The following is a 14,166-nucleotide window of genomic DNA, read 5'->3' on the forward strand; positions in this document are numbered from 1 at the left end:
TTTGAATACGTGAAAATGATTCCCTTACTTTTCAAACATGTTGTAAATAGATAGAATAACACACTTAATACAAATTTAGATTCGGTTTAAGAGATTGTAATGCAGGTTGTTTTCTTCCTTATAACATAGTACAACAGAATAGCTTTCACTTTTACATCCAGTAAAAGTACAATACATTTCTAATACCCATTTATGACATGCATGTTAGAAATTTAACAATAGGAGGACCATTATATAGCACATGAAAATACAGAAATGAAGAAAGGTCCTCAATAATGGTGCCCAACTTAAAAAACTGATGGAAAAAGGGGAATGTTACCTCCCACTGGATGGCTTCCGTTTTACCCCTTAAAATTAATTACTGTTAAACAACAGACAGGTGACATATGGAACCAATATACTGAAATGCATTCAGGCTAGTCTTCTGAAGAGTCTAAATTACACCGTGAGAAATAATTTGATGTTTTTTTTCAACTGTGGCAAAATTCTCTAATTAAATTTTTATTTGTGATAAACCAATAAAGTCCATTTGGTGGAGCAGCCAAGCTTTCCATAGGATGGTACATTTATTTAAGGAAATGATCAAGCTATAGCAATTAAAATCAAAACACATTTTAATTAGCAGAGCTTTAACTATGTAGTTGGGAATATAAAAAAAACAAAGAAACGCACAAATGGAATTAAAATAAATATCAAATTAAATGTTCTTTTTTGCATTATGGCACAAGATGTGTCCTGAGACAAGAAGTGTAAATAGGAGAAATTCCTTACCTCAATAGATCCTTGTTCAATTTTTAAAAGTTCTGCAGCTGTGTGGTCTCTGTAACCTCTGGTTGGACTATTTGGCATTTGTCTTTGATCATCTAAGATTTTCTTGCTAAGTACTCTGGCAGCATTTTCTGACAGTGAGTAACCAGGTGGGACAGAGAGGTCTTGTCTAGAGCTGACATCACTATACTGATCCCTTTGAAGATCTACAGTTATGCGAATAGGACTTGGAGATCTTCCCCTGCCATCCATGTACATGTCAGGCATAGTTACAAAGTCTTGCCTGGTTTCTGCTGATCTAGATCTGCTGTTTGGCCTCGACACTTTTTGTAAATGTTCACAATTTACTGGGCTGTGGTCAATTATATTAAACAAGCTTGAAAGTCCATCGTTAATTGTGGTATGAACAGGGCTTTCCCTGGTTGTCGTTGACCTAGCCCATGCAGATTCATTGAAGCCTTTCTGGGGAGTGCCAGAGGTAACGCATTTAGTTGGCTGATCTGTTTTAGCAAGTGCTTTCTTCTGCAGTTTTGGAGAACCATATTTAGGAGAACAACAACTTCGTTCAAACTTTGCCTGAACTTTTTCAATGGCTGGAGATATCTGCCTGTTCCTCAGACTACGTGAAGGTGAAGATACAGGAGTAGAAATGCCCTTTGGTGTTAGACACTTGTGTGGACTGCTGGTAACGCTTCGTAAAGCCTCAGTTTGCAAACCAACACTAATTGTTTGAGTTGTTTGTGTTCCTGTACTCTTCAAACCATTGGTCTGACAAGCAATGTCTCTAAATTGAGAATCTACAGAGTTTGATCGAATTGCATTTCTAACAGAGTTAGCTACTTCTTTCATGTCATCACTCAAGTTCCTTGACAACTCTATATTGTGCAGAGAAGACGCAAAGCTGACAGTAGTGCAAACAGGACGGTCCATAGGGTGTAGGTTACTCTCATTAAAGTCTTTGTGGTGGTTATTGAGATCGCATGACCATCTCCCAAATACCTCTGTAGCACCATTTTTTGCATCAGAAACATTTCCCCTTGGTTTGGTCGCAGAAAATAGTAAATCTGGGTCCAGGGGTTTCTTTTCATCATTGCCATTGTTTGCAGATTTGTCAAACCTACGAACCACTGGTGGGCTGTGAAAGACCCTAACCCCCATTCTTTCCGCAACACCATGGTTTTGAGACAGCTGCTTCTGGCAGTGATCTGGGTTGGTCAAAGTATTCGTTGTCATAGTAACACTCGTGGTAAGGAACCATGAAGATGACTGGAATGTTTCAGAAGAGGATTCAATTTCCATTTTCCCATTTCCAGTTCTATCCCCATATACCATTTTATCACCCTGGCCCACATTATTGTAATCCCAATTCTTGTTAAACTCTTCAATATACTTCAGATCATCAGGAGACAAGGGCGGTGTTAACTCATCCTTGTCACCAGAGGGATCTAAGTTCTTGTCCGGAAGGAAAGGAGATCTTTCCATTAATCGATGAAATTCAGACATGGAGGAAACAGACATGACCCTATAAAACAAAGGGCATGTAATTATAAAGTAACATGGTTCCACTGCTGGAACAAATGAGCTATACAGAATAGCAAACATGCAAGACTACAATAAATGTGTGTAAGCTAAAAAGAAAGATCATTGGAAACATTTTAAAAACTGGGAGAATGTAAGTAGTATATTTTCATGCAGACAGGTTTAGAAGATCATTCCTATATTTGGGAACATTTAAGAACTACTTACCTCTGCAAACCTCCTTTTTGTGCATCATCCTGCAAAAACAAACAAGACAGGTATACGCTTATTAATCTAAAAAGTGTTTTTCAATACAATCCATCAATGTACATTGTTAATTATTTATTTTTCATTAAGGCTGCACCGTAAATGCTTGTACATAAACTGTGGAGCTATAAAGCACGTTAACACACAATATGATGTCAACACATAAATGATGCACACATTATACATATTAATGATAAATCCAAATGTACATGGATTACCATGAGAATTGATCGATTTATACAGGGAGAAAGATACATTTCTGTCATACCATCAAAAATGACTGCATTGCAAACACTTAAATGCATTGTAGATTGGTAGGAAGGATTTAAGATTTAAATCAATGCCTGTTTACTTTCTACCAGTGATGTCTGCTGCTAGTAATTCATTATACTAGCTTGTACAACCTGTGTCAACAAATGTTTTATCTTTTAGGAGGACAAAAATGGGATTTTTGACTTAACGTAAAATCAATTTCTCTGATGTTCATTGACTGACAGCTCCTGATTCTTCTTAACCATTGGGGTATACTGCCCCATACAGGAGTAGTACACCAGGCAGGAAAAAGCTTGACTATGCCTATGGGCAGTCCCAGGGGGTATACACCCACTCTCAGCTATAGGCACTCAGTTTTGTTACAAGCAGTGTCAGAAGAAAGCCAATTCCACAGAGGGGTGGGTGCTGTGTTCGTTGAGGAACATCAGAGAAATGGATTTTATGGAAAGTCAAAAATCTAATTTTCTCTTTCGTTCATTGGCGGACACAGCTCCTGATTCTTCTAAACCATTGGGACGTCCCAAAGCAGAGTTAAACATGAGGGGTGGGAAAAGAGCAGAAAAAAATTCCCAAGGCTAACCATAGCCAACCAGGTAACATGGAGTTCACCCTTAAGCAACTGGAGCTCACCTGAAAAAAAAAACACTACACCCTCAAAGAGGATCAGGTCCAGCAGCAGCCAGCAAAAAAGGAAGTATCTGCAGATGCCAACACATCCACTTTATAAAAATTTTGTAAAAGTGTGCACCGGCGACCAGGTAGGCGCTTAGCAAACCTGCGTCACTGATGCTTGATGACGGAAGCCCAGAAGACACTAAGTTCCCTAGTAGAGTGCTCCTTGACAGGGAAAGGAGGAACCTGACCCCTGATGCAATAGGCCTGAACCACTGTCTGTCTGATCCATCTGGAAATGGTCGCAGAAGAACCGGACAACCCTTTGTGAGTTCCGTCCGTGAGCACAAATAGAGAGTCTGACTTTCTAAAAGACTCTGTAGCTGCCAAGTACACCCTAATTGCCTGGACCACATCCAAGGCATGCAAAGCAATTTCCTTCGGATGTTTTGCCTTGGACACAGGGAAGGCAACACAATGACAGTCAGAGACCACTCTAAGAAGGAATGACAGTCAGAGACCACCTTAGGAAGGAATGACGGACAGGGGCAAAGCACCACCATTTCCTTGTGAATCACCAATGAGGTGAACGACAGGATAACGCCACCAGTTCCGACACCCTGCGCTCAGAGGCGATAGCCACCAAAAAGGCCACCTTCTAGGGCAGCGCAAGCAGGGAAACTTCCCGAATATTTTCAAAGGGAGGCTTCTGTAGAGCTGAAAGCACCACATTATGATCCCAGGGCGGCACCGGAGCCCGCAGTGAAGGAACCAAATGTCGGACACACTGAAGAAAGGTATGCACCAGGGAGTGCGAGGCCAAAGCCGTTACCTGGCCCATGATGGTACTCAAGGCCAATTTCTGTTCAACCTCCCATTGAAGTTTAAGATCCGATCCACCGAGAAGGAGTGAGGATGAACCCCAAGAGACTCACACCATGCAATGTACGTCTTCCACGTACGATGGTAGATCTTCCTAGAAGTAGATTTCCTAGCTTTCAACAGCATAGGAATCACCGACTCAGACAAACCTCCATCCTTCATCACCTGGTGTTCAACAGCCAAGCCGTCAAAGCCAGCGACTGTAAAGCGGGATGGAAGATCGGTCCTTGGGACAGCAGATCCTCCCTAAAAACATTGGCGACCAGCCATACCTGATCGGCGTACCAAGACCGACGAAGTCAGTCTGGATGGAATCCCTTCTGCTTTGATCCTGCACAGGAGTCATGGCAGATATTTGAGAGGGCTGGAAGGAATCTGTTAGCCCACCTTAAAATGCCGGCTACTTACCGAGCTGTCAGGACACTACTCGTGCCCCCTTGCTGATTGACATAGATCACGCCAGTGGCATTGTCCAAATGAATTCGTACCAGACACCCCTGAAGACGAATTGACCAATGAGCTAGACAAATGCTGATCGCTCGGATTTTCAGAACATTAATCGGCAGTCTGCCAGAGTCAAGACCCACTGAGCACATTTGTGCTGAGGAGGCCTCCCTACCCAGACAGGCTGGCATCCATGGTGACAACCGCCAAGTATAGGGGGAGAAAGGATTTTCCCTGTCGAAGTGCCAGAGAACAAAGCCAGAGACCATGGATTGTTGTCCCATTTCACCATAATCTCTTTAGCAGAGATCTTGTGTGGAACTGTGCAAACAGACTGCCTTGAAGGTGGACACCATCAGGCCCAGGACCTGCATGCAAGCCTGGAGGGATGACCGTCTGCTGAACAGTACCCGCATACAAGCCCGGAGGCATGACCATCTGCTGAACAACAGAAGCTGAATTGCCTCCTGAAATGTCTGTAGTTTTTCCAGGGGAAGAAACACGCTAGTTGAGGCTGAGTCCAGAGTCAGACCCAGATAGTCCAGTTTTGGTGGACAGAACCAAAGCAGATTCCTGAAGGTTCAGAATCCAACCAAACTCCCTCAGAGTTCGCAGAGCAATCTCCAGTTGTCTATAAGAGCAGTCGGAGACTATGCTCGCAGAAGAAGATTGTCCAGGTACCCCAGTACCGCGATCCCCCCCTGACTCAAACAATGCCAGCACCGGGGCCAACACTTATATGAAGACCTGAGGAGCGGAGGCAAGAACAAAGGTCCACGCCACAAACCGATAATGCTCCTTGCCCGCGGCAAAACGGAGCAAACCTTGGTGACTGGCACATATTAGAATGTGCAGGTAGGCGTCTTTGATGTCGATAGAAGTGAGAAGAAATCCCCCTGACCTAGGGACGACATTACTGCGTGAATGGACTCCACGTGGAAATTCTGTACCCGCACAAGCAGTTTAGCGCCTTGAGGACCAGAATTGGACATACCTTGCCTTCCTTCCTGGGAACTGTAAAGAGGTTTGAGTAAAAATCTCTAAAAACGTTCCGAAATCAGAACCAGAACAATCACCCCTTGAAGGAACAAGCCTTGCACCACCCCAAAGAGACCCGTAAGTGATCTGGGGACAAGTGCAGGTTGGAAGGGAAAAACCTTTCCGGAGGATAAGACCGAACTCGATCTCGTAGCCTGACCGAATAACTTTGTGGACCCATGTGTCCTATACCAGCGAGGTCCATGGATCCGGAAACCAGCGAAGACGTCCCCCCACCCCAGATACGGGAGAGGGTGCCCCTTCATGCAGAGGCAGCCTTGTCTGCAGGTCTGAAAGAGCCCACTAGTGGCTTGCCAGACCAGGTTCTCTTGGAACTTCCGGCGGAGGCCCTGACTTTTGATCCCTTGTCTTGAGACCCTGAGGGACAAAAAACCTCTTATGAGCCGAGGAGAATGGCCCATGTCTAGCCCCTTGCCCTTGGTAGCCTGCAGAAGAAGAGTACTCTTCCCCCCCTGTGAGACCCTTATCTATGTCATCCAAGGAAGCTCCAAACAGGCAATCCCCTACAAGGGGGAGATCAGATGAGGCCTTCTTAGAAGTCTGGTCCACAGACCAGTATTTCAGCCAGATAATACGCTGAAGGACCACTGCTGATACAGACAGCCTAGAAATCAAAGGAGCCTGCATCCAAAGAGGCATCACAGATAAACTGTAGCCCCTGGACCAACTGATCCGCCAGCTCCGCAAGACATTGGGAAGCTGTTTCCCCTCCAGGTCCTGGCGTAAAAGTTTAGCCCACTCGGTTAGACCTTGCTACACCAGGGCAATAGTAAATACCATCCTTAGTGCCGAACCAGCCTCAGCGAACATATGGCGGGCCAGAGCCTCTGCCCTTCTATCAGCTGGATATTTAAAGGCCGGGGACTCCTCAACCGGAATGAAGGTAGCTTTATTTAACCTGGAAACCGACGAGTCCACTACAGGTGGGGCGGTCCACCTTTAACCCAGTTAATCCTCATAAGGATATAGGGGAAAGTTTCCGCGCTATTGGAGGAAATTAAGTAAATAAATGACTGCAGCCTACCTCAAAAATATAGATAACTATATTTAGTGAATGTGGGGAAAAGGGAGGTAAAATGGCGCTGTCAGGCTAATAAATAGGAAATATAAATATATATATTTTTTTTTTAATCAGATCGTTTTTATTGAATTTTTTAAACACATAACAATAAAAACAAAACCAACATTATGGTGGCAGGCCACCTACAGTACAGCGAAGCATTCACAATTTCAAGAGTATATCATGGTATCAGAACAACGAGCATACATCCAGTGTTTAACAGTACAGTATTTCCCTTATAGTCATTGAGCAATGACAATCACTCAACACTGCAATCGATACCTGACCATAAATGTAAGGAAGCTGACCGTGACCCGCCCCCAAAACAAAACAAAACAGACAAACCCGGTGAACTCCACTATGCCTCCCATTTGACCCAGCCCGTCGGCCGTGTCCAGAACTCCAACACAACCGAGGGGAGCCAGGAAGTTTACATATGTCAGCCCAGCCCGCCCTGAAATAAGAGTAGACCCCAGTACCACTTTACGATAATGTAATCACCCCACCCAAAATCCTATTGGCAACTAAATGGACAGGCGCCAGGCCCGGTACATCGAGCCAGGGACCCCAGACGCGGTCGAACTTCAGTGCATTTCCCCTGTGTTTGTACGTGAGATGTTCTCTATTCAATAGCACCCTGACCTCCTCTATCCACTCAGTATGGGAAGGTGCCACAGCCGAGATCCACTTACGAGCTATCAGCTTCCTGGCCAGGAAGAGAACTCTGAGAATGGCAGTGTGTACGTCAGGAGGGTAGAGCTCTTCATCTAGCCATCCCAGTATACACAGTTTTGGCTCTACAGATAAAGACAATTTCCATATATCGTTAATTGTACGCGTAACCGCATGCCAGTAACGATGCAATTTCGGGCACCGCCAGAGCATGTGTAGTAGATCACCTGTATGCACCCTGCAGCGAGGGCAGAGGGGGGAATCTCTCCTCTGCCAGCGATGCAGACGCTGTGGAGTCCTATACGTGCGATGTAATATAAACAATTGTGTAAGTTTCTGCGAGGAGGACAGAGAGACCTTAGGTACATTATCTAGTATGCCGGTCCACTCCTCAGAGGAGATAGGACCCAAATCCTCAGTCCAAGCCTCCCGGCACCTGAATGACATAGCTCGAGAGCTTCGGTCCATAAAAGCAGTGTATAGGGAAGAAATCTGACCCTTTTTAACAGAGGTGTTCGCCAGATCAGTAAGCACCACAGGATTGCACAGACCCCAGGGAGAGACCTTAGACTGCGACACCAGGGCGTGCCGCAGCTGCAAGTACTGGTAAAACAGAGAGTTGGGGAGGCCGAACTCCTCACGAAGGGTCTGGAAGTCCTTGAGGACCCCGCCCCTGTACAGCTGTGTGATGAACCGGATCCCATAATTATCCCACTTAAGGGAGTCTTGCAATTTATTCAGTTCAGGGTAGTTCAAATTATGCGAAATTCGGGAGAATCTGGAGAAACCGTCATAGGCAAAATGCTTCTTAGCCCTCTGCCATATTTTGTCCATGAGCACCAGGGTGAGGTAACCAGGAGAGCCCCGCAAGACGCCCGCTTCCAGAGACTCCACTAATTCCCCGCCCTTCAAATGAGTCCGGACGATTCGCTGAACAGGATCAGAATCACATCCTCGCGACCAGCCAGTTAAATGCTGGAGCTGAGCCGCCAGGAAATAATAGTAGGGGTTTGGAACCGCCAATCCGCCACTATCCTTAGCCTCCTGAAGCATTTCCAAGCGAATTCTAGGGGATTGTTTCCTCCAGATGAGTGACCTATAAACCGTGTTGAATTGTTTGAAGATGTGGATGGGGATCCACAGCGGCGCGTTATGCAACGCGTATAGCAGCTGCGGATTCCATATCATCTTAATCAGATTGCATCTGCCAACCACCGACAGAGGCAACCTAATCCAGCTAGCCAGCTTCTCTCTGAACTTATGCAAGAGGGGGATAACATTAAGTTTGACGTATTGTCCCAAATCAGGATGAATCATCACTCCCAAATACCGGAACCGGTCCACCACCAGGATCTGCGACGCCACAGTAGGCAGTGCGTTCTCAAGGGGGTCCAATGGCAATAAAACTGATTTGTCCCAGTTAATCTGGAAGCCCGAAAAGGATCCGAACCTGCCAATCAGGCGCATCAGTGCATTCAGGGAACCCGAGGCGTCACCCAAAAATAAAAGTGCGTCATCGGCGTATAAAGCTATCTTGTCCTCCCCCTCACCCCTACGGAAACCAACAATAGCAGAGTCTGCCCTGATAGCTGCTGCCAGTGGCTCCACCGCAAGGGCAAACAGCAGGGGCGACAGCGGACACCCCTGCCTGGTGCCCCTATGCAGCGAAAACGACTGTGAGAGCGAGTTGTTAACCCGCAGACTAGCGGTGGGAGCCTTATACAGTAAGCGAATCCATTTAATAAAGGCAGGCCCAAAGCCGAAGCTCTCAAGGGTCGCCCAAAGGTATTGCCATTCCACGCTGTCAAAAGCCTTAGCAGCGTCAAGCGACAATATAGCTCTCTGACCACAGTTATCCGGAGGCAATTGCATATTAAGGTATAATCTGCGAATGTTGGTTGCTGTGGACCTGCCCGGTATGAACCCAGACTGGTCCCCATGCACCAAGGAAGCAATCACCTTGGATAAACGATTAGCCAATACTTTAGCAAGTAGTTTCAGATCAGTGGGCAATAAAGAGATCGGTCGGTAAGAGTCAGGACGAAGCGGATCCTTCCCAGGCTTCAAGAGGACCACCACCACCGCTTCATACATAGAGCGGGGGAGCTCCCCCTCCTCATAAGCGGCCCGAACGACATTAAGCAATTCGGGTAACAGAACCCCCCCGAAGGTTTTATATAATTCGATAGGGATGCCATCAGTCCCGGGAGCCTTACAGTTAGGGAACGATGCTAGCGCCTCCTGGAGTTCCTCCAATTTAATGGGGGAGTCCAGCATGGCTCGATCCCTGGAGGAGATCTGTGGCAATGGAAGGTCGTGTAGAAAAGTTTGCAGGTCCTCCGGGTCGTAGACCACCTTGGAGGAGTACAAATCCTCAAAGAACATGCGGAAGCCCTGTAGGACATCCGCCGTGTCCTCCACCACCTGGTCGGAAGGAAGTACCAATCTATGAATCACAGAAGGGGGGCGCTGCGCCCTGGAGATGAGCGCCAGCATATGATAAATATATCTTAAAGTGCACTGGTGATAAAGTGAATAAAAATCAAGGTATATAAAACTTAATAAGGTGAGTCCTTAAAAAGTGTAAATATGTTTAAAAGGAATTAATAAAAAAATATGTATATATATATTATCGTGATAAATGAATAAGAAAATTAAGATATAAGTAATAAATTATTGAAAATCAATGTGTGATCTTAAAGGTGTATATATGACTTCATAAAAAATACATTAAATAAATAAAGTGATGTTTTAAATATCCTCCATAAATAATTAAGGTGCTAATTAATCAAATATATATTGTGCTAGTGAGCCAAACAATAAATAGCTTTGTATAAATCTGTACACAATCAATTCATAAATAGTGTCCCAGCAATTTAAATAACATAAATAAATAAATAAATGTAAAGAGAATATATAGAAAAAATTGTCCATATAAATAGCCAAATATTAAATGGTGCTGCAAATGTAATTGAGTCCCAAGATGGGAAATGAAGCAGGGATTTTAACAGGAAAAAATGGATTCCAGGAGTTCCAGACTGATGGGGGTGCTCAATACAGGAATAAGTGCTCCCCTCCTATTACTCCCGCACTCACCAGATGGTGGTACCCCCACAGGGGTGATCAGCGTTTGGGGTGACTCTCAAAGGTCCCTCCGAAGGCTGGCTAGTAATCCACTTAATCCCGACTTCATATGCCGTATTTTTCTCCAGGGGAAAATTGATGAGAAATCCCTCCTCTTAAAGTACTCCAATATATTTGAGAGATCCGGATGAGGAAAGAAAAAAGGGGCTCCAATAGTGAAGTTAAATTCAAATGTTAAATATGTCCTTGCCCGGCAACTCTTGACGCGCCGAAAAGGTTTTTTCCTATTGGCGGCCATGGAGTTCGCAATTAACGTTGCCCGGCAACCAGGAAGTATAACACTGGGCGGACCTGACGTGACCATACGCTGCTCCTGATGACGTCATTGATGACGAAACGCGTAGAGCGTGGTTACGTCAGTTCCGCTTCCTGTTGACTGAGACGCACATCCGGCCGGTGGAACGCACCGCGTCCCGGAACTACCGCTACACGAGGGTGTTGCGGTCCCTAGGACATACATGCACCGTTTTTCTGTTAATGAATGTGAGTATTGTAAATTTATATAAATAAAGCACCTATTTTTTGCAATACTTCACTATTGGAGCCCCTTTTTTCTTTCCTCATCCGGATCTCTCAAATATATTGGAGTACTTTAAGAGGAGGGATTTCTCATCAATTTTCCCCTGGAGAAAAATACGGCATATGAAGTCGGGATTAAGTGGATTACTAGCCAGCCTTCGGAGGGACCTTTGAGAGTCACCCCAAACGCTGATCACCCCTGTGGGGGTACCACCATCTGGTGAGTGCGGGAGTAATAGGAGGGGAGCACTTATTCCTGTATTGAGCACCCCCATCAGTCTGGAACTCCTGGAATCCATTTTTTCCTGTTAAAATCTCTGCTTCATTTCCCATCTTGGGACTCAATTACATTTGCAGCACCATTTAATATTTGGCTATTTATATGGACAATTTTTTCTATATATTCTCTTTACATTTATTTATTTATTTATTTATGTTATTTAAATTGCTGGGACACTATTTATGAATTGATTGTGTACAGATGTATACAAAGCTATTTATTGTTTGGCTCACTAGCACAATATATATTTGATTAATTAGCACCTTAATTATTTATGGAGGATATTTAAAACATCACTTTATTTATTTAATGTATTTTTTATGAAGTCATATATACACCTTTAAGATCACACATTGATTTTCAATAATTTATTACTTATATCTTAATTTTCTTATTCATTTATCACGATAATATATATATACATATTTTTTTATTAATTCCTTTTAAACATATTTACACTTTTTAAGGACTCACCTTATTAAGTTTTATATACCTTGATTTTTATTCACTTTATCACCAGTGCACTTTAAGATATATTTATATTTCCTATTTATTAGCCTGACAGCGCCATTTTACCTCCCTTTTCCCCACAATCCTCATAAGGATGCCTTTTGAGGCAAGGACCAAAACTCGATCTTGTAACCGGACTGAATCAACTCGTGGACCCATTTGTCTTGAATGAAAGAGGTCCAAGAGTCTGGAAAGAAGCAAAGATGTCCCCCCACCCCAGATACGGGTGAGGGCACAACTTCAGGCAGAGGAAGGCTTGTCTGTGGGACCAGTGGAACCCACTTTTGACTTACCAGCCCAGGGTCTCTTGGAACCTCCCGTGAAGTTACGGGTTTGATCTCTTGTCCTGCAAGCCCGCGGGACGAAAGGACCGTTTGTGTGCCAAGAAGAAAGAACCACGCTTACAATGAGGCTCTTTGCTCTTTTCAACCTGTGGAAGCAGAATACTCTTTAATGATTTCTTCCATAGAAGCTACAAACAGACGGTCTCTTACAAAAGGGATATCCGTCAACACCTTTTTGGAAGCGCAGTTCGCAGACCAGTATTTCAGCCAAATCATGCGGCGAAGGATCACAGCTGTCATAGACACTCTGCAGGCTAAAGGGGCCGCATCCAGAGAAGTTTCACAAATATACTGTAACCCCTGTGTCAACTGACCTGCCAGCTCAGGAGGATGTTGATCTGCCGCAGAAGCTTTGCCCATTCTGTTAAGGTCTGGGAGACTAAGGTGATGGCAAACACTGGCTTGTAAATTTAACCTGGCGCGGTGAAAAGGTATCGGACCAGAGCCTCAGCTCTCTTGTCCATCAGGTTTTTAAAATACGGGGAATCCCACACCATAAGAAGCATGGCTTTATTCAATCTGGAAACCTGAGAATCCACCAGCAGTGGAACTGTTAGTTTCTTCAAAAGGGGCTCTTCAAAAGGATACCTCCTAGCGAAACATTTAGGTATCCCAACCATGTGTTTTGGGGATCCCCACTGACTTGCGACAATCTCATCAAAATAGGCACGAAAGGGGAACATCTTGGTCACCTTGGATGGTCTGCGGGTACCAAGTTGAACCGGCGCAGCATTAGCTGATTGTATCAGTGCCTCCACAAGCGCCTTTTTATGCGCAAGTGTAGTGGAAGAGGATTCATCCTCACTGTCAGAGCACTCAGGGACGCGTGGACGCAGACCTGGTGAGTTGACTTGCATCCACAGGGGCCAAATCCACCTCCGAATCTGAGGAGGCAGAGGATAGAGGTGAAGGCGCTTGCCATGCGGCGATCAAAAATAAAGAGGAAGTGATGTCACTGCCACTAGAGGCCCACCGCCGCATCACTACTCCACAGACTACAAGAAAATGGCCGCCACATTGATTGCAATGGGAAAGCCAAAAACATGGCCGCCGGACTACACAAACATGACCGCCGAAGCTTCAGCACAGCCATCCACAGAAAAATGGGGGTGCCACACGGCACCCAGGACCCTCAACTATCCTTCAGGTAATTGTAGCCCGCCAGGGTGGCCCTAACAGGGACCCCCACCCAGACATTTGCCACATAATAATGCTATTGTGAGTCGCTGGTGGAGCACTCCGTCCCCCCTCCAGGCCCCCTCCAGGCCAACACCGCATGACACCCCGTACCTTAAAGTAGCCTGGCCGCCCCGGGGAGGGGGGACTAAGGGGGGTAGGTGAGAGCGACATTTGTAGGGTGACCCCACTAATGAGGGGGGAGGGGGGGACACCATATGGGAAGGAAGGGCACATAGGGGGCCTACCAACCCGAGGAAAAGGCCCACGTCCATCCCAACCTTTCCCAAGAGGAGAGGGGGGACACTACTCACCACACCTGGGAACCGAGCGGGCACCACTCCTAGCAGTCCACCGCACCATCTTGGAACGGAGGTGTTGCAGGCCAGAGGTACGCTGCGACTCAGGTCATGACCAGTGTCGTGACCAGATGCTATACATCCTCGCTAGGTGTTTCACTCGCCAGCCAGCCCCCATCCAGTGGGGCTATGTCGCAGCCAACCTAGCATAGAGCTAAAGTTGGGACGCGCTCACTGGCCAGACTGGGAAGGCCAAAGGGATCTAGGATATCCAGTGAGTCGCCCAGTCCGGCATTTGATTGTAGTTCTCACAGGAACAGAAAATAATAAAAGAAGAAA

At 45.5% G+C, this 14,166-nt stretch overlaps 1 protein-coding gene across 4 annotated transcripts in view; it reads right to left on the bottom strand.

Moving 5' to 3' along the window:
- The window catches only part of MTCL1 (microtubule crosslinking factor 1), a 282,099-nt gene that overhangs the window by 21,887 nt on the left and 246,046 nt on the right, over nt 1-14,166 (bottom strand). For all 4 annotated transcript variants that reach the window (XM_082259550.1, XM_082259551.1, XM_082259549.1 and 1 more), the window contains 2 exons: nt 2,515-2,543; nt 772-2,290 (listed from right to left, as the gene is read on the bottom strand). In XM_082259550.1, coding sequence (XP_082115676.1) covers nt 772-2,290; nt 2,515-2,543 — 1,548 coding nt within the window. The remainder of the gene's footprint in view (nt 1-771; nt 2,291-2,514; nt 2,544-14,166) is intronic.

The sequence above is a fragment of the Pelophylax lessonae genome (genome assembly GCF_965119305.1).
Source record: "Pelophylax lessonae genome assembly, chromosome: 5".
Classification (NCBI taxonomy): Eukaryota; Metazoa; Chordata; class Amphibia; order Anura; family Ranidae; genus Pelophylax; species Pelophylax lessonae.